Below are 22,185 nucleotides of genomic sequence, written 5' to 3'. Positions count from 1 at the left end.
CCTTTTTCTCTGTACCTTCTCCAGCATTTATTATTTGTAGACTTGTTGATGGCCATTCTGACCAGTGTGAGATGATACCTCATTGTAGTTTTGATTTGCATTTTTATAATAATTCACAATGTTGAGCATCTTTTCATGTATCCATTGGCCATCTGGATGTCTTCTTTGGAGAAATGTCTATTTAGGTCCTCTGCCCATATTTTGCTTGGGTTTTTGTTTATTTATTTATTTAGTTATTGAGCTGTTTATATATTTTGGAAATTAATCCCTTGTCGGTCTCATCACTTGCAAATATTTTCTTGCATTCCATAGGTTGTCTCTTTGTTTAAACCTGTTTATGGTTTCCTTTGCTGTGCAAAAGCTTATAAGTTTGATTAGGTCCCATTTGTTTATTTTTGCTTTTATTTCTATTGCTTAGGAGGACTGATACATTCTGTTTTCTTAATGGATAATATTATAATCACTAGAAAGTAGAAACAAATGTTACTGCTGTAGCTAAATTGATAAATTGGGTTAGTCATTTCAAAGTCATAAAAAGGGTATACCAAAACTCTGAAGATATATGCATGACTCTTTGCTAACCTCATTCTAATATCTGCTCAGGTGTTACTTTATTAAAGAAACCTCTGTGGTTTCCAGATGGAAAACTTACCTGGCCCCAGCCATGCTATTCCCTAACCCACACATTCTACATTCTGTTTCGGAGGAAAAGCCACTTTAAGACACAATATTTTGAGTTTCTGGACTTAATATCAACATGTGTGTGTGAAGAGGAAGTGGTTCTGTGCACCACCAAGCCATGTTTGGGGCACCAATTGGGTATCCTGTAAAATTTAACTCAATTTTGACACTATGTACCTGGAGATGTGTTATATTCCTCAGGGAAGAGGTCAGTCCCACCAGACTGATACCCTCCTCCCTTCCACCACTTCAGATATCAGTCACCAAGCCCAGGTTATCACCTATGTTTCTGACTAACCAGCTATAGATTGGAGGTTCCAACGACCCCCTCCAACCCAGGATGCCAATCACAAGTCCAGGTTGTTATCTGTACTTCTGACTGACAGACTATAAATCAGATGTTCCCATTAACCACCCCCACCCCCGCCTTGGGTTCAATTAATTTACTAGAGTGGCTCATAGAAGTCAGAGAAACATTTTACTTACTAGATCACTGGTTTATTATAAAAGGATGTGACTCAGGAACAGCCAGATGGAAGAAATATTACATAGGGTGAGATATGGAAAAGGGCATGGAGTTTCCATGCCTTCACCAGGCATACCACTCTCACCCAAATCTCATGTTCCTAACTTAGAAGCTGTCCAAACCCTGTCCTTTTGGATGTTTATAGAGGCTTCATTACCTTGGTGTGATTGATTAAATCATTGACCATTGGCGATTGATTTAACCTACATCCCCTCTCCCCTCCACTGAGGTCAGGGAGTCAGAAACTAAAAGTTCGAACTTACCACAAGGTTGATTCTCCTGGCAACCAGCCCCCATCCTTTGGTTCTTTCCAAAAGTCACCTCATTGACATAGCAAAAGACACCTTCATTGCATTCGTCATTGAGGAAAGTCCAAGAGTTTTAAGAACAATGTGCCAGAAACAGGACAAAAACCAAATATATATCTTTTATTATGAGTCGCAATATCACACACACACACACACACACACACACACACACACACGGACACACACACAGATACACTAATCTATGTTTGTGTTTGTATCCTACCACCTACCCCCTACCACTCTGTATAAAATCCATGAAACTAGAAAGTGTACTTTGTTTACTGCCATGTTCCTAGATCTGGTCACAATGTCTACCATATAGTAGGCACTTCATAAATATTGTTGAAAAATTGAATATGCCTAGGAAACATTTTAGGTCATGGGACACATGAGATTTAGGAAGCACATTTTACAAGTTCACTTGGCTCATTGGTGATTCTACATTCGGTTGCTGTACTATTCAGTTCAGGTCACCATAACAATACACCATGAACTGGGTGGCTTAAACACCAGAAATTAATTTTCTCACAGTTCTGGAGGCTGGAAGTCTGAGATCAGGGTGCCAGCATGATCGGGTTCTGGTGAGAGTTCTCCCGGCTTGTAGATGGCCACCTTCTCGCTGTGTACTCAGAGGTGGAGAGTGAGATAGAAAGAGAGAGAGAGAGAGAGGGAAGCACAAGTGAGCTGTGAGCTAGCTCTCTGGTGTCTCTGCCTATAAAGGCTCTAATCCCATCATGGGGGCTTCACCTCCATGACTTCATCTAAACCTAAGTAACCTTCAAAAGCCCAGTCTTCATCTAAACCTAAGTAACCTTCAAAAGCCATCACTTTGGGGGTTAGGGCTTCAACATATGAATCTGGGAAAAAAAACAATTTCAGTCCATAGCAGTTGCTAAAAGTGCTGGTACTTGGCAGTGGGAGTAAAGTTTTACATGGAAACTGAAGAATTTAAAAAAAAAAAAAAAAAAAAGCCAGATAGAGAGAATAGTAAGTGCAGACCCCTAGGGAAAGATAGAGTTTGGTGGAAGTCACATGTGACTGATATGTATATTTACATAGAGAGTGGCATAAGGTAGGTTTGAATAGGGACACAGGACGAAACCATGAAGGATCTTGCAGACTATAATTGTTTGAATATTAACAAAATGCAATGAGAAGTCAATGAAATTTTTAAACAATCAAATTAATTTTTTTAAAAGGCTATTCTGGTGCAAAGTAAAGCGTGGATTCCAGCAGGAGGCAAGGAAAGTGGGGAAACCAGTAAGAAATAGTCCCAGTAAGAGATAATAGTGGCAGTGAAAATGGATGGAAGTGCTTGGATTCATGTATTTTGGAGACACTTTCATTAGATTTGCTGGTGAAAGAGAAATGGGAAATGAGAGAGAACAACATCAAGAATGATTCACAGTTTATTGGCTTAAGCTGGATAAACTGTAGTCTCATAAAGTAAATGGGAAAAACTGGGGAAGGAATAGTTTTTTTCATTGAAGAACAGAGGAATGTTTGCACGATACTACCTTGAGTTGCTTAACAGCTGGTAGTTAGGGGTGGAGGTAGAGTTTAGATGGAGAAAAAGATCACATTGATTTGAGTTAACATCATTTAATTTTGTAACCTTACCAAATATCTTATTAAAAGCAATGTGAATATGGTCTTTTAAAGAAGTGAATAAAGTGGGATCATTATGTTTTAGAAACTTTTTTATAGCCTCATATCTTTCTGAAATTTTCATTACAAATAATAATTTCTCAAATGGAGAAATGAAATCTGATTTTATGTTATAATTATAATCACTGTACCTAGGCCTTTCCATCATGGAAGCAGCTAATCCAAATTAATTTCTGCTTTGCAAGTTTTTTCCCTCAGATATTTCTTCAAAGGGCAAAGTAACTGAGCTGGAGTTAATTAATGCATTAATCCAGCCTATGAATTAATCTAGTTGCAAGTAGCTACACAATGTTATTTATTCTTTGCCTTAAAATAATATCAGAATGGATGCTTCTAGAGCAGCTGTACCCCAAGATAGGGACCATTGTAGTTATATCACAATGAAATATAAATAAAGTGAGTAAGTGAAAGCTGTTTGAGGATTTTAAATTGGAAGCAACATAGTAATAGTTATTTTCTCTTCTTCAATCAAAGATAGCACTACCAATAGGTTTGCTTTTAACAGTGCTTTTAAAAAAAATCATTCTAGTAAAGCACATTAGGGGAAAAATGCAATTGGGATACATAATTATGATGTGATTTGCTTTTCCTTCAACAACATAACTATTATACATGAGATTTCTCTGTCTATGATTCCATGACCCAGCCAGGTATACTAGAAGAATACCAGTGGTAGAGAATAATCATATAATAATGAAATAATAGGTCATTGTAGTGTAGGATTGTACTTGTTTTTATTTCTATTCTCAAATGAAAGGCATTATGATTATCTCAGTAAAATCTGAATGGTATATACTTTTCATTTTTGATAATAGATTTTTCAATGAATGTACACATGTGTTGTGTGTGTGTGTTCAATCAAATCATCATGAATAATTTTCAGGTTAGTTTCCTATTTTGAGAGCAATAATACTTTAGAAAAACAATGTTTATGTAAATAGGGGCAACTTGATATAATGTAGTAAGTGAAAGGTGTGAATTCAGATCTTGCTCTACTATTTATTAGCTGCTTATCTTTGGACAAGTAATTTACTTTCTTTGAACCTCACTTTCCTCATCTTCAATAGGAAAATAATGCCTAACTTGAAGAGTTGTGATCAAAAAGAGAGAATAAGTACAAAACACTTATCACTGGGTCTGGCATAAGTATTATTTGCAAATAGACAAGTATCTTTTTCATTTTGAGAATAAAGTAGGTGACCTATTTTTACAGTGGGCCTTAACATTTGGAAAATGTATTGATAGTTGTCAGAACTGATGCCTTTTAAGCAGATAAAGATCCCCATGTGAGCACTTTTTAGAGTAGGTGCCCAGCTTGTTTGAATAAGGTAGACATTTAAAATGATGGTGGCTAAACTTGAATGTCTCACTTGAGAATAAGAATTAGGAGAAGCATCAATATGGCTAAAGAAATGATTTTCAAGCTTGGATGCACAGTGAAATCTCTTGGAGAGATTTTTTAAAATTACAGTGCTTGAGTCCTACTCGGAACAATTTTGATGTAATTAGTATGGAGTCTCTCTTGCCAAGACATCAGAATTTAAAAAAACTCTCCAAATGTTTTAGCATGTAGAGTTAAAAATGACTGGGCTAGACCTATAATGTATCAACCATTCTGGATAATGCAGCAGAGGAAGTCAATTTTCAGAGACAGAATAAACCTAGATGCACATAACAGAGGAGAGAGGAAGAGACAGATCATTTGGCTTTCACAAGGATTCCCAGCCCTTCCTGGATGCCTTGCTGCATTCCTTCTGAGTTACATGAGATACTTATATGCCCTCATAATAATCCTCTGAACTTAGTTTCTGTTACTTGGAACCAAAGGAGTCCATTTGAATCTGGAAGTTAAAAGTCATAGAGGGCAGAAAAATGTGTTATTTTAAGGTGGAGCCTGGAAAATTTGAGGTGAATTTTTATGTCACTTTATATGACCGAATTATAGAATACCTATATTTACATAGTAACCTGATTGCCCAGAACAATTATTTACCATTCCTACTAGATGGCTCTTTTGAGAGCTTTTGCTAAATTCAATAGTCTTTCAGAATGTTACTCTTCATTAGAATAATAGAATGTTGGACTTTTTTTAAGTATCTGGAATACAGTTAATGATTATTTCATCTAAATGGATTATCATCTTACGAGAACTGATGTAAAAAGAGGCTAAGTACCCATGGTCACTAGTCTGATGCATTCAACAAATATTTTAAGCATCTTTCTGCTAATTCTTATGCTATGTGCTGAAAGTAAGTTCGATAGGAGACACATACACGTAAGTAACCAAGTACAGAGTATGATAAGGGAACAACTGAACTTGTGGATAGCTGAGGAAGTTTCCTGGTGGAGGTGACAGGACTGATTCTTGCAGGATTAGTTCGAATTTTCAGAGCGGAAAAACCAGGCAGGAAAGAATATTTTAGGAAAAATAAAAAGTCATAATGCATAGATGCATTAATGGTATTGTTTTGTTTGAGGAATTACAAGCGCTTTAATAATCTGCAGCATAAGATGTTGTGAGGGAATGGTAGTAGATGAGATTAGAAAGGGTGAAAGATGCGATTAGAAAGTGTAGGGAAAGGGAAGAGTTCAGATCACAACAGGGAATATATAATGCTGAAGAGATTATGCTGTATTCTGCAGGTAGCGAAGCTCCTTGAAGGATGTTGTAGATGGAAATGAAATGAGAAAATTTAAGTGTAACCCATATAAATTTGGGACCTCTCATGGTCTATGAATGTCATGGAGTTATTTTTTAGATTGAATTGTAAGTAACTAAAGTCTTTTCTCAGTCTCCCCTAAAAAATTCTGAGAGGGAAAAAGCGAACTTTTACAAAAGTCATCTTTAGACATCTCTCTCATTCTCAGTGTCTCATATATCTGACACTGGCTTTTATAAAAGAAATGTTACTTTTTAGCTTTACTCTCTAAAAATCTGCTGAACATTTAGCTTTTCCTTAATCTCTATTTTTACCCTTGCCCTCCATCCTGATCTCAGTTCTTTATTACTTTGGCCTCTTTTGATTCTGTTATTTTCTTTTGGTTTCTATTAAGTCCATTTTGAATGACCAGAGAGATTGTGGTGATGTCCGTATTTTAATATGATTCCTGCATTAGAAGGGGGAGAGAAGGGAGGAAATTTTTAAAATTCAAGTTACTGTATTTAACCGTTTTAACTACATTAGCAGGCTCCTCAATTTCGGAGCATAAAAGATAAATGAGATATCCAACAGAGGACAGTGAGAATGTTGAAAAGCACTGTGTATTAAAAATACTTGTAAAGATATAAACAATGAAGGTTGCCTTGTGGGATTTTATTTATCTTTGTTTCTATAGAGGGTAGAGTTACCTTTAAGAGTATTTATATATAATATGATATAATGTAATATAAACATATGTATTGCTAATATTTCAAACTCTAATGGAGATCCTAATTTGACTAGGTTGTAGGCACTGCCATCAAGTAGCTTATATTCTGTTTGAAGAGAAAATCAACATGTATAGGCCAGTATGATGATTACTGAGGTAGAGCGATATTTTAAATTATAGAATATCAAAGAGTCAGCTACATTAAACAATATTTGGAGTCTATTAAAGAAATGCCCCAGGAAGCATATTCTTGCATGAAATAGCTGTGTTTGGAAGGATGATTAGAAGCTTGATGGGTGAAGAAAGTGTTAGGTTATATTTCAGGCTAGTGGGGATAGATAAGATGATGCACAGACACAAGTGCAGTGTGATGAGTGATCTGTGGTTTTAATTTTGTGTTCAGTTGATTGGTTGGTAGTTTTGTTTACGTTTTTCTGTATGTAAGCTCCAGAGACCTTGTCTGTTTTGTTCATCACTATTTTTTTCACTTATTGCAGGATAAACACTCTTCTATGTCAATACATTCTTTTTTTCTGTATCACTCTTGATGCCAGTATAACATTGTTTGTACGGTAGCATCATTGGGGAACTACTCCTCATTATCCAACATCTAGGTTGTTTCTTACATTTGTTATTTACTAACACTGTTGGATGACTGGAAAAATAATATTGTCTGAAACTGAAAATCTGATAATGTATTCTTTAGAAGGGAATAAAATGAGGTACATTTTGAAGGAGTTGAGTTTTAATTAACAACAAAGTATCCACATCCAAAGGTCTTGAAGTCTCTTTGAAATCTGAATTTGGAGGTTGCAATTTGGATTTGGGAGAAGTTAGCCTTGTAGTGAAAGCTGCAATTTGAGATGCTTAAGTTCCCTGAGTAAGGGTACAAAGGGGAATAGGCTTTTAGATTTCAGAAAATGTAGCATACATGAAGGCTTGAGTACATTGTGGGGTTAAACAGACTGGGCTGCTGTAGCACCACACTGTGGTAAAAAGTCACAAAGACAAAACAAAAAAATAGTCCTGTACGAACAATATGAAAAAAGACTGCCTATTACAATTAAAGATTTTAGGTTATATCCTATCTTCATATACATCCGTAGTATTTTAGTCAATAAAATAAAATATACATTTTATAAGAAGGTATACTTCTCATTTGGAAGAGTTTTGTGTGTATATTGATTTTTTTGTTAGTTGTTTTGTTGTTTGCTCTTTGTTTTTGTTTTGAAGCTTAAGGAAAATCTTGCAAAGTTTTGTCCACATCATTCCCTTTCTAAATATTAAGGCAGCAGCTTTCTTAAGAATTTGAAAGCAATGCTTTATGTATTTAAAACTACATAAATTAAGAAATGCAAGTTGAACTACACATATATATATACCTCCTTGGGCTATTGCCTAATGCTATATAGCTATAATTATTGACAAACTAAAATTCTTCTGTGAGATTGAAGAGGTAAGTTATTTCAGTACAAAGCCAAAAGAAGAGGAGAAAACGTAGTGTCATTCACCTCACCTAATAACGAACATAGAAGCATAAGTATTTCTGCTGTTATCATCAGATCAAAGGTTGCCTGAAGTTTCTAAGGTTCCTCAAACATGGAAGATGCTTCTAAAATTTTCCCGGTGTTAACCAACCTGTGGTGTCAGGAAATTCTTCCTTAGTCTGACCTGAACTTCCTTGATTCAATTTAAAGTATGATTATTTAGAGCTAAGAAAATCTTACCGAAGATGTCTGTTTCCTCACCTATCCCTGTACAGGCTTACACAGACACACAAACACAGAGACCTCAAATTATCCCCCACTTCCTTATATTATACATTGTACCTTTTGTCTTTGCTAATAATCCTTTTAATAGTATTGCAATCCATGTGAGAGCAGGAGAAATTATCCTCACAATAGAACTGTACAATATTCAGAAATGTGCCTTGAAACCCAGAACATTCTTGGCAGAAGATGCCTGCCACAGCTGAAGCCTAGATGCCATCAGGCACATCTTTGCAGGCACCAGAGACACATTAGTCTTTCAATTGACAAGTTTGATGCCTTTTTACATATTAAGTGAACTTTACTTTGCATTATAAATGGTGGAGGTCCAGAAATAATTTTTATGCAAGTCATGGCAATCTTTATCTACACAAGACACACTCCTGCAAAATTAAAGTTCTGCTCAAACAACTTTTGAGTGATGATTCACAAGAGCAAATAGTTCTTACTTTAGAATTAACTAGACCTATCCATTCAGTAACCACTTTGGCTAAGAAAATTCATCCTCTTTATATTTACCAGTATTATTTGTCTTTCAGAGATAAACAGAGAGAAAGGCAGGGAGGGAGAGAAGGAGAGAGATGGAGACATTTTACAAACAAACCTAATGAGAGCTTTAATAACCTCTGTAATCAGAGAGACAACATTTAACAAGTACCCACTATGTTTCAGTTTGTAAAGGGTTTTTTGGTTGAATCTTTCCAATAATACAAGGTAGCTTTATTACTATGTTCATGTAACAAAAGTAATTTTACAGTTTGAGAGCCAGTTGAAGATTTTGACATTAACTGTTTAATACCTGTTTGATTTCTGAAGAAAGAAAGTCCCCTCATGCACATGAGTACATTACCCACTTTCCAAATTAGATGTCTGCCTGTGGCTTATGATGTCCTGCATTTTCCAGTATCCCTAGGAGGTAGGAAATTAGGCAACCAGCATTTGTGTTGCTGTACTGAAAACGGTGAAGGAGAAAAGGCAAGGATGTGTTAGGTGGCTTTTCTAAAATCTCATAAATAGAGTGAGTTTATTGGAAATTGAATTTAGGCCTCCTGACTTGCTTGTTGCCCATGTCTCTGATCACTAAAGACATTGCCACAAATTAATTACGAAAAGGCTGGTTTAATGGGACCAGGAAGATAAATTCTGAAATTATTCCTTTTCGTGTTTAAATCTCAATATGTTTTAAGTGTAGTTTTTTCTGTTTATTGATATTATTTCCGTTAGTATTCTCTATACTGCTTTTTAAATAAGAAAAAGATGATACTATATGATTTGGTTCTCTGCTGACTGACTATTTTGCCCGTTTTCATCATTCCAAACAGATCAATGTAATCTATATTAATTTAAATGCTGTGTTGAAGTGATTTTTGTAAAAGATTATATGGAAAAATCAGATGTGATACAAGAATAATTATTGGCTGTTTGGTTTTTTGCAGTCACAATATGGAGCTTCAGTTTCTGCCAAGCCTGAACTACCCCTCTTTTATACTCCTATTGATCTGGTGGACATTAGTGTGGAAATGGCTGGATTGAAGTTTACAAATCCTTTTGGTCTTGCCAGTGCAACTCCGACTACCAGTTCATCAATGATTCGAAGAGCTTTTGAAGCTGGATGGGGCTTTGCTCTGACCAAAACTTTCTCTCTTGATAAGGTAAGCAATTATTTTTGAAGTCATGTTTAAATATCTATCATGTATTTTAGTTAGGGCATAAATATTATAATGGGAAGATTTTACTGCCCAAGAAATAACAGTTAAACTACTGAATAAGACATTATTACAAATGAGTCTTTAATTTCCTTCCATTCTTCTGTCCCATGTGTGGGGAGTGGCATAGATTTCACGTTGTGATTTGTCTAGGAATCATCAAAAATATAAATACTGCAAAATATCTATTTCATTTAATAATCACAGACTCACTAATTCTTATGTTGGCATTGTTAATAGTTTTGTGTTTTCTGGATGTGTGTGAATGAGGACATATGACTCAACTTAAAGTTAGACAATGAAGTTGATTTGCATATAACCCTGGAATCCAATTCTTGTGAAAAAGAATCACTAAGCGTAACTTACTGGTGCTGGGAAGAAGATTCTTCTTGAGTTTTTACATCTAGAAACCTTTCCCCAAATACATATACCTGACTTTAATTTGACATTATGACTTTGTACTCACACTGCAAGTAGACATACTTAATAGAAAATAAACTACATATTAAAGTTGGGATGGACTCTTTAAAGTACAGAAAGCATATAAGTGAATGTTTTCAGAGTAGGGTAATTTATGCAATAGAGGGTTGCATCCTTATATGGTTTTGAATTAGAAATGAGCAGCAAAATTTAATGTTTTTCGTCTCTTTATTGATAAAATTTTAAATGCTACATCTATCGATGTATTTAGTACTTACCGGTAGTTAGTAATAATTAATGTATAAGAATGTGTGAATCTAGTAGCTGAGAAAAGAGTATCATTATTTAAATCAGACTTATCCTTAGGCAAAGAAAATAATAGAGAACAAATATGCACCATTAAGCACCATCTCTTCTTTCTCCTCTTACTAGGATCAATAGCTGGCATTATTATGGCTAAAACATCATGGCTGTCTTATGCTGACAGCTTTACAAGATGCTATGTGTGTGATCAAGAATATCTAGAGAATCCTCAAAAGTTAGAAAACTAGTTCATGGGGAAAAAAAAACTTGTTAGATATTTTTATGTTTAAATAGCTAAAGGGGAGGTTTTTTTCTTAAATTGGCTAAATACTTAGAAATACTTTGGTTAAACAAAGTGTAAAAATAAACAACATATTGGATTTAGCTTTAGAATATCATTAATCAATTGTTTACAACCTTGTAGAATATTGACATTATATTTGTATTTATTTCAATTCTTTTAAGAATTACTCAGAAGCTGTAATTAAATGTTCAATCTGTTGAGAAAAACTGAGTCTCTGATACCACTTAATGACTATTTTAGTTATGCTATTTAAAAAATTTTATGTGTAAACAGAAATAGATGGCTAATGAGGTATAAGTGAAGAATTGGAGAGGAAAAAAAAGGTGCTTTGAATTTGCTGTTTTCTTTGCTTCTAAGAAATGAATTCTGATTAATCAGAGACATCTCTCTTTACTCTGTTGGTGACATGTTTTGATTTGTGAAGCCGTCTCTTTCAGTAACCTAAGAGCAGTTGCCTTTATTAGGATCACCATCAGAAATAAATGTGGGAGCTATCTTCCTTCTAAACCTCCGATTTGAATTTAATCTATCAGTTCAGAAGTCCGTGATGCTGCTTCGAAAGGAGAGTTATGGACAAATGCAAAGTAAATTTGGCACATAAAATATAATGATGGGGGTTTTAGGAAGCTCCATTTTACTTACTTTGATGGTGGGTACAACAAAATATTTGTGCAAAGACTTTTAAATGTATTTGTTCAGATTGTAGTGACATAAATAGGATGCCACCTTGGGCTTATATAATTCTATTTTCAAAAATGATTATTTCCCATATATGATTTTGCAAAGTAGTCTGTTTGCTTCGTAGAGATCTACGTTTTTTTTTTGTTTTGTTTTCTTATACTGTCCTTAATTAATGATTAAATCTGTTGTGAATATACTATTGTCTTACAAATTTTGTGCTTTCTTATTGGTGAAATATTGTAGTATACAGCTGAGTATTATAAACATGTTTTTCACAGCCTCTATTAAAATATTATATGCATTATACATTTGTGTGACATTATAGCATACCAATTTAGATTAGCCTTATTACAATTTAGTATGCGATTTCAAGAGTCTACTTAAAATGTATTAAAATTCAGAGTCTTGACATTTGAAATTTGGGTGCTCTTAATATGACAAAGGTTATTCTATGGAGTTTTGTTATCATATGAAATATTAATATTTCACAATACAGTTTTGATGAAGTACAATTTGCCAAGCTTGCATATGATAAAGAAATTAAATGCTTACCAAGGGAGTTCAGTAAAAATTAGAGCCCTGCCTGAACATCTGCTGGAAATTTTATTATCCTATCCTACTGACAGTGTGGCTCCCTTGTTGTTTTTCTAGATTGACAGCTGAATATTACACAGATTTCTGCAGCAAATATGTTTAGGTGAACTTTGTTTCCCTTCTTTTAATTTTTTTGGGGAGTTTGGAACATGCTTTGATTTTCATCCTATATATATATTTTTTATACTCTTGACATTTGTAGATGCCAGATTGAGGTCTAATATGCTGTAGCAATGATAGACCATTGACTTACAGTGAAATGCCAGTTGATATCTCAGTAAACAGAAGTATTATTATTCTTTACTGTGCAGTCTGTATAAAAGCTGTATGTGCTTTCTTTAGGGAGGCAAATGATCAGATTTTTAATGTCAAATATAAAAAGATCTGTGTTTGCTTTTGTGTTAAATAACATCAAAGATGGCTTTTATTAACTATATTCTTCCTTCCCAAATCACACTTTCCTAGAGCGTCCCAAAATACATAGATTGCTTGAGATTCTGTTTATGTTTTATAAAGATGGTATTTGAAATATCATTATAAAAATGATATTTAAAATATAATTATAAAATTTTAATGTAAATATATATTGAGTTCAAGTTTAAAAACATAGGAGAGAAATCAATCTGTCAAGCTTAATTAAAGCTAAACTATTATGACAAACCAGAGTAATATTCTGTTTAACTGGGAATATTAGAAATTGTTTAGATTTCACGTAACATAACCTCCTGACCTGTGTTTGCATTATACTGATATAAAATAGATAAAACACTTTGATTTTGTTAATTATATCATGTATTTTTTTCTCTTTGGGTAGCTACATATTATATACTGCAAACATACAATATCTAATTGCAGGGTGCATGCATCTTCATCACTACACAAACTCAGAAATGTTTGTTACTATCCTAAATCAAATTCAAACCTAAGCATAAGTTTACTTCATTTATAAGCTATATATAGATATTATGGTACACTTGTAATTGATTTTTAGTAAGAAAATGTCTTGAATGCATATATTTTGTTTTAATAAGTATCAAATAATTAGGTAAATAGGTATACAAATAATGAGTCTCTCTCAACATGAAATACTGCAAACTAAAATCTGAGAAATATTTAAGCTTCCTCATTATTTCTTTGGCATCAAAGTATTGATTATAACTGTTTCCATAAAATACAGTCTTATACCACATAGCACAATGCTAAGTGTATAGGAAGAATTTGATAAATGTTTCATAAATATTTTTTGGATAAATGAATTAGTAAATGAATGCATAGATTTCTTGGCAGCAGCATATTGAGTTTATTTTTTTTCCAGCCATATGAACAGACAGTTAACAAACAAAAAATTGATTGTGCTGAGTATTGATCTCAATCAAGGGAGAAAAGGCCAATTTAAAATTTTCATATCCTAGGTTGCTTTTATAGTACATGTATACATGTCTAAAAATGAAAATGTCAGTGGAATTTCTAAATGCACAGATTGTATATTAAGATTTAGATTGTTGACTAAGCCTTTAAAACTCAGAGAATTTTTGAGAAAACAGAGTAAGTATTGCACAGTATTAGGATGGGAGATAAAAATTATCTGGCCAAATTATCTAAGCTCATATGTCAAGAGCACTGACAGAAGAAATGAAGCCTGTTCTTGAATGCGTTTAGTGACAGAACACACTAGATCTTTAAGGCAATGCAGCGTGTTATAGCTACAGAAAGACCTATTTAAAAAATATATTCCTTTTATTGTCCCCAAATCGGCCTTCTCATAAGTTGCATCCATGTTTTATATTTCTGCCCTCAGAGACATCATGACATAAATTTGTCTAACTTATTAACATAAATGAATTGTTGATTTTAAAATATGGTGTCGTTTCTTTTTCCTTCCAAGTAAATAAATACCCTAGAGGAAGACTAACAAGTATGGAGAGGCAGTGCCATCTAGGGAAAAGAAATTTGACCTGGGCAAGTCCAGACGCCATCCAGAGTTGCTTCTATATCACTATCTTGGACATGTTGTTTGAAATCGCAGGGTGTTGTTATGATTATTATTTTTATACACACTAACTACCATTTATTGAATACTTAGAATGTATAGACATCGCCAAATACTATTCATAAGTTATTCACTGAATCTTCACAATATCCCTATAAGATAGAGAGTAAATTTTTTTTAGGTGAAATACAGTTGACCCTTGAACAACACGAGTGTTAGGGCACTGACCCCCTGCAAAGTTGAAAATCTGCTTATAACTTTATAGTCAGCCCTCCATATTTGTGGTTCCACATCTGCAGACTGGACCAACCATGGGTCCATGTAGTACTATAGTACTTAATTATTGAAAAAAAATCTGCATATAAGTGGACCGCACACTTCAAATCTGCATTGTTCAAGGATCAACTGTAATAGTCTGAGAAAGTTAAGTAAGTAGCCCAGGACTTAGAACAACAATTATTAATCCACTCAATTATGCACATTGGTAGTTTGGCTGAGCTCATATGGGAATTTCTTCTGCATCACACGATGTCTGCTAGGCTCATTCATGCATCTGTAGTCAGTTGGAGGGGTGCCTGGGGGCTGGCAAGACAGCCCCACGCATGTGTCTGGTTGGAGTTGCTATAATGGCTGAGATGGCTGGGCCCCTCTCTCCATCTCTTCATAATCTCTCTTGCCTCTTGGTATCTCAACATCAAGGAGGGTGTCTTGGGCTTGTTTACAAGGTAGCTGTGTTCTAAGAAGGCAAGAGTGGAAGCTGCAAGACCCGTTGAGACAGAGACTCAAAAGTCACACACTGTCACTTCCACCATACTCTCCAGAACAAAGCAAGTTACAAGGTACAATATACATTCAAGAAGTGGGTAGATACCATCTGCGCACTGATGGGAAGAACAGCAAAGTCATGTCACCAAGGGGCATGCATACAGCATGGAAGGATTATGGCAGCTGTCTTTGTAAAAGTACTAACTTTTGCTCTCTGGTCACAATAATTCACATCCCTTCCACATTCAAAATACATCCATCCCATTTCAAGACACTCAAAATGTCATCCAGCCATGATTTGGGGCTCAATGTCTATGATCTAGTTATCTATATCAGGTCCTCACACATATAAGGCTGCTCAGGTTCACCTTTAGTTTATCCAGGATTCCGTGAGCTCGAAAGGCAAGTTGTCTATCTGCTGTACACCCAACATAAAATGATATGGTCAGGAGAACCAAAGCAGATACTCTCATTCAGAAAAAGAAGAAATGGAAGGAACATAACAGTCACTTGTCCACTGCAACTTTGAAATTCAGTTGGGCACATGTTGTCAGGGCCCCTTACTTGATTAGGATGCAGTTCTACTCCCTGGTAGTGGTTCCCTAATCCATTGTTCCTGTCCATTATTGGCTCTGACTTCTGGGCTCTTGATTCTGTCCTCTGAGTTTTGTTTTGTTTAGAAAGGACCAGTGATGGTCCATATTGGCAGTTGCGTGGCCTTTTCAGAGTGTTTCTGCCCATAGAAAGTTAGGAATTCCTATTCCTCTCTTTATTTTGAATTATCACTTTTAGTCCTAAGTCATAGTGATGTCACCATAAAATTCTCTTAAAAATTTTTCAAATCTGTTATGGGCTGACTTCATGCCCCAAAGCCACATCCATAATTCTTTTTGAGACAGGCTTCTCTCCATTTTGAATATGTCTTGCTGCTGTGACACAGTGTCCTAAAAATTCTTAGAATTGACATTGTCTACTTGAAAGAATCTACTAGGACCTGCTTTAAATCTTTGTAAAGTCCCAATAAAGTATCATACAACAAAGCTCTTGTTGTGATCTTTACCATGAGGTCATTTCTTAGTTTGAAAATATTTTTTCTTCCAGGAGAGATGAAGTATAAAGAATAGCTTTATTTTCCAACCCAGCAAGTCCTAGGCTCCTTTGCTTTACTCTAATTTTGCTAGCTATCAAATATATCCTCATTTGGCTCCTTTCTCTGTTGCAGTACCTTATTATACTTGGGTAGAAACACTCAACTGACACTTTCAGCATTCTGTCTAGAGATTTCTTTAGTCAGATCCACAAATGCATTATGTACGTTTTCTATCTTCTGAATTATCACCAGAGACATTCTTGCCAATTGTTCTGTCACTGCATAATACAGGCCACTCTTTCCCCAGTCTCCAATAACAGTTTTCACAGTGCATTTCAAGCCTCCACTAATATTCTTCCAGACTTTACTAGCAGACTACTCTTGAGTTTTCAAGAGAGGCCTCTGCCTGCCTCTCAATCTGAAATCCAGTGCCACGTGTTTTAAATTTTATGCTAACAAATGTTTCTGTATCATTTATGTGTTGCTGTATATCAAACCACCCCACAATTTTGTGTCTTCAAACAACAAGTAATCTGCTCTTGATCCTATAGTTTGGTAATCTGGTCAGGGCTCAGCTGGCTAGGCTTGTTTTTGCCCCATGTAATGTTATTTATTCTCACTAGTGCAATTGTGGTCGGTTGATAGACTCCTTGGTGACTGGCTGGTCCCTGATGCCTTCATTCGTATGCTTGGGTCCTCAGACAGGACCCAAGAGCATGGAAATGGCTCCTTTCATCCAAAGGCTCAAATCTACCATGCCAGGTTTTTGAACCAAGGTCTATTTGATACAAATCCAGGCTCTTTTCTTGATATGATGCTGTTTCCTAATTTATCCTCTCTGGACCTCATTACTTTATGTCTAAAATGAAGGCAATTTGACTCCATCAGCGTTTGGAGTTCAGCTGAACAGTTGCACTGAGGGCCTCCCATCCCCTGCTTCAAGCAGAGAGGCACCTAAGTGGGGAGAGAGAGACAGAGACAGAGAGAGAGACAGAGGGGCTTATTAAAAACCTCTGGGAATCCGTTGTCATGAAAAGCCAATCTTCCTACACCATCCTTCTCCAGCCACACTGGCCCTTCTTCTAGTCCTCCAGCATGGTAGACTCCTCCATCTCTTAGGGCCTGTTTGCTCTTCCTGGAAGGCTCCGCCCTCAGGTCTTTATACAACTGCTATTGCTTTTCATTAAGTTTTCACATCAAAACTTCTCTCCTCAGAGAATTCTTTGCTGACCACTCAAAACTCATTCTGTCTGTCCCACATTTCCCTGGTTGTTTTTTCTTCCCTGTGCTTGTCACCATATGAAATTATCATGCTCTTAATCATTTATTTATTTACTTGTCTATTTTCTGTATTAGTCATTTGAAGTAAGCTTCATAAGAAGAGAGATGTTATCTTTCCTGTTTGCTCCTGTATGCCCAGTGCCAAGAACCATGTCTGGCAGATAGGAAGGACGCAATACATACTTGTTAGATGAATGAATAATTATAGGATTCTAATTTAAACCACAATTCCACATGACAGCTCTTCAGTTACTTGGAGACAGCTCTCATGTCCTATCCACAAGCCTTTTCTTTTTCCTTTCTAAATAATCCTGTTTTCCTTCCCATAATAAGGTTTGCAGACTTTTCACCATGTCGGTTGTCTGTTCTCCCATGTGGATTTCCAGAAACTTGTTTCAATCCACATTATCTTAATTGAGAGGAAGTTGCCTACATTTGCACAAATTGCTAGCACCTATCAACCAGACAAAAATTAGGACTAACATTGTCAGGACTATAAACGCTAAAAATAATATTTAAAGTTGTTAAGAAAAATTTCACAAATATGTTACATAATATTTTAGAGCTTAGGTAATTCTCTTTGGATAACAATACAGAAAATCACAGTTTACTCATACGCCTTTTGGAAGGCCTTATGAAAAATAAAGATATGGATTTTTAAAACATTATATCAAAACTAATGTATCTTATTAGTATTGAGTTTTTACTTTATCATGAAAGTCTATAAAACAATATATGAACAGTCTGTTGCATTATTTTCACTCCTATAGTTCTGGCTTTAAATTTAGTACATAATTAATTTCTTTTTATTGTGTAGTATTGTTCTCCTATTGCATAGCTATCTATACATTAACTAAGGACTTATAATTATTTAAATACATTCAACATAAACTTTTCATCTGGGAAACTTTTAACATGCTAAACCCATAAATGACTTTAGTGTAGTAATAGTTTCACCTGGTTAGTTTCTTTAATTGTTATATAAATCCTATTCATAATTTTGACTGAATTCATAATTCATATAATTGACTTGTCCTCAGATTGTAAAGAATGGGTTTTTTAAAAGGCTACAGTTCACATGTAATAGTCCTGTAGGAGATTTCACCCCAATGTTCATTTCAAGACTATTTAGCAAGCTCTTCTCTGAAGCAGTCTTGATCTCTTCAACAAGAAAAAAATGTGTGTGCTTCCATGCCCATTTGTGTGTACACTTGCAATAATGAAGCCAAATCTTGCAAGTTAGACTCTAATGAAAAATACTCCCAATTCTCCCCAAAGTTCTAAACGAATACTTTTCAAACATGCTGTGTATTCTAGGCTTAGTTTGTTCAATAGAAAATATAGATTATGATGTTCCCAAACAGGTTAATGCACATACTTCTAATATTAAGCGTAAATCTTTTAATTGTAACCAAAGTAGTATTTTTAACCAGGTACATTGTTAAAGTTATTTAAATTGTTCTCAATCTTTTTTACCTTCTATTTCACAGTTTGGGCTAGTTGACTATGAAGGAGACCAATCAATTTTCCAATATAATTACGTCGTCTCCTCTTTTCCATTTCAGGCTGTGATTTCACACTTGTTAATTAGTTAATCATTTTGGTAGAGTGGACAAGGTGAGACTCAAATAGGCTTTTTAATAATATAAATTGACATGTACAATTTTGGTCTGAGTTAGCTGGTAGCAGAACCTAACCTGTAGTGGAAAATACCTCTTATTCAGTTCCTTTTTTTTTTTTTTTCTTCTTTTTTTAAGCAACTAGTGTCAGGGTTAATGGAAAATTCTCATAATTATGGCTAATGGAAATTTCCTTAAAGTATAGGCCTGCTGTTGGGAAACTGATTTTACCCTCATCCTGTCTCACTTAATTTTTTGGCAGATTTTACATTTAACTAGTTGAAAAATATCCATATTCTGGGTATATTTGAATGATACAGTCTTAGTTGAAATTAAGATAACTTGAATTCCATAATACCCTCCGTGGCTTTGTATTTTCTTTATTGATTTTTAACAAGATTCTAGTCATACTACATAAGGATACTCTTTGTCCTTCATTTTAAAAAAACCTTTAAACATAAAACCCAGTGATTAGCTCACTGTCAAATTTTTATTAAAGACATATCTACATTGGCTATTTTGTTACAAGAATTTATTCAGTTTTAAATTGCAATTCTCTTTATGCTCCTTTTCCTTACTTGACTTGCAGTGAGCTTCATATTCAATATTCACCACTATTTCTGAAATAAGGTGTCACTAGATGCTTAAGAAAGTAACTGGCTTTTTAGAGAAACATTCAACCAAACTTTATTTTCATACATCAGTTACTTTTACTTACCTGACTTCCCCATCTGCTTCTTTCCTTTCGGCTAAGTCCACTGCTCTTTTCAACGTGCTCTGCTTATTCATTTGCACCTTTCCCCACGATATCCCAAATGTTTGGAACAATTTATCATTAGCTTCTGCCAAATTCACCCTCTATTAAAGTTAAAATTTATCTAAAAGTGTCATAAGTAAAGTGTCAATTTTAGGTATATGGACTAGACTGATTGCATTCTGAGAGTTAATTGTCTTTATATACATTCTTTTTTATCTCATTCACTTAACAAACATTTGTTAGGCACTGACCATTCATATAGTGTGTGCATGTGTGTGTGTAAATGGTTTTTGCTCTAGAAAATTTAAACTCGTTCAGAATATACACCAAAGATGCAGGATGGCTGACTAAATGTTGACATAAGGCAACAGAAATTCTTAGACTAAAAATGTTACTTCAAAAAATCAGTATTTTCCTCAGTTTTTTAAAAAGAAAAATGACTTCACATTTGAGCTGTATCTTTATTCTAGGCAGAAGGGATAGCACATGGACATCCACGGTCTTGAGAGTGCCAAGCATATTTAAGATTCAGCAGCTGAATCTTAAGTAAGATTCAGCATAATGTATCACAAGGTGGTATAAGTAGTTGTGGCCACTATACAAAAGGCCTGTTAGGCTGGGAATTTAAAAGTGATTGTATAGACAACAGGGGCCTGAAGAGGTTTTAAGCAGAGGAATTACATAATTGAATTTGTAAATCACTATTAATCATGATGTAATTCACATTCACCATTTCAATAACTTCCACTTCCCCCCGACGTAGTCTCTCTTTTCTGATTAATCCAGCCTAATCACGAGGCTTATGCTTGCATCATCTATACCTTAATTTTACTATTCCTTCTTACAAAGATTTCTTCTCCTATTCAAATATTAAAAGGCCAGTGATGACCCAAGTCCTCTGTCACTATGTCGACCAATTGTTATCTTCTCTACATTCTCTGAGATTTGATAAAATTTTACTTAATTGACATAAGATAGGATGGATTCTTTTTGTGTTTGTTTCTTTTTCCTTTCCTGAATGTAAACCTCTGGAAGGCAGCTCCAAATGAAGGAGCTGGAAAGTACCTGTTGATTGACTATTTCCCTAGTCTAATCAGCAGACAATATGTTTTGGAATGTAACACGTCATTTAGCATTATTGTGGGTATTAAATTGTAAAATGTCACTACTTCATGATGAACAATTTTACTTTCTTGGATAAACAGAATTTTATACAGCTATATTATTCTGCTTTAGGATACATACTTTTTTAGGCTTTCATGGGTTCTTCAAAAAAATTCCTCCAGTCCTTAGGGAATTCTCTCCCCTGTGGTTCTTTTGAATCTTTGGATATCGTTCACTCCCTGCACAACTCATAGGAGTTACTTGGGTTCTTTAACTTTTCTCTGCTGAGACCTCTTTGCCTTTCTAAGTGTCCCTATTGCATAGATCTTAGGTGACCTCACACTGCCTTATTTTATAGGGTTCCTAAACTGGTCCACAAGAAAATGTTACATTGCCTTTGCCCTGACAAATCCTAGGAATGTAGGCTGGTCAAGGTACAGTTGCATCTATTTTAGCTCATCTTTCAGCAGCCGACAACTCACGCTTTTCCCTTTAGACATATCAAACAGGGCGGGACACCATGCACTGTGCTTTCACTCTTCAAAAGGAGAAAAAATTGCAGGGAACACATATCAAGTATTATGAGGGGTCTGCTTTTGTTCCCTCTCTTGAGGCTTGGTATGGCAGTGAGACTCATAACACACCATTAGCATGCTCCAAAGAAATCATTTTATAATTTCCAGAATGCTTTTGTGTTCTGTTGGGGAAGAAGGGTATAAGAGTTCCTTAAACTACTTGGACATTTCCTCAAAGGGAAATGTTATTTTTGTGATTTATTTCAATTCCCCTTAAGATCTCAACCAAAATTTGCATTTTGACATTGTCACATTACTAAAGTCTATGTTAAATTTAAATTATCAATATTAATTACATAAAAATACATTATAAAAATTTCTTACCTTATAAAAATACATTTCACAAAAATGTATTTTGTAAATTACATTGACAAAATTTCTCTCACCTTTTTCTAGATTTTGTGGTTATCACTTAATTGATTATATATTTCTGTTTAACATAACATCAGAATTGTTTGAGTCCAGATCCTCCACAAAACAGTTGCTGAGATGGGGTTAAACTTGAAAGAATTTTATTAGGTGAAATACCTGTGGGAGAAAATATGAAGGAAGGTGGAGAAAATATGAAGGAAGGTAGAGAAAACTGGGAGGGCTATAACACAGCATTGTAAGTCTGGCCCCAAGTGAAAGAGAGAGGAAGGTTGGGTGGAAGCATTCTGGAGTTCCTTGCAGTCT

The 22,185-nt window shown here is 34.9% G+C and overlaps 1 protein-coding gene across 3 annotated transcripts in view; it reads left to right on the top strand.

Annotated features, from left to right (window-relative positions):
• Window positions 1-22,185, top strand: part of DPYD (dihydropyrimidine dehydrogenase) — an 807,016-nt gene that overhangs the window by 408,360 nt on the left and 376,471 nt on the right. For all 3 annotated transcript variants that reach the window (XM_057718457.1, XM_057718467.1, XM_057718475.1), the window contains exon 13: window positions 9,758-9,973. In XM_057718457.1, the coding sequence (XP_057574440.1) occupies window positions 9,758-9,973 (216 nt within the window). The remainder of the gene's footprint in view (window positions 1-9,757; window positions 9,974-22,185) is intronic.

The sequence above is a fragment of the Hippopotamus amphibius genome, chromosome 1, assembly GCF_030028045.1.
Source record: "Hippopotamus amphibius kiboko isolate mHipAmp2 chromosome 1, mHipAmp2.hap2, whole genome shotgun sequence".
Lineage (NCBI taxonomy): Eukaryota > Metazoa > Chordata > Mammalia > Artiodactyla > Hippopotamidae > Hippopotamus > Hippopotamus amphibius.
The sequence above is the reverse complement of the archived record's forward strand: the minus strand, read 5'-3'. Positions and strand labels throughout refer to the sequence as shown.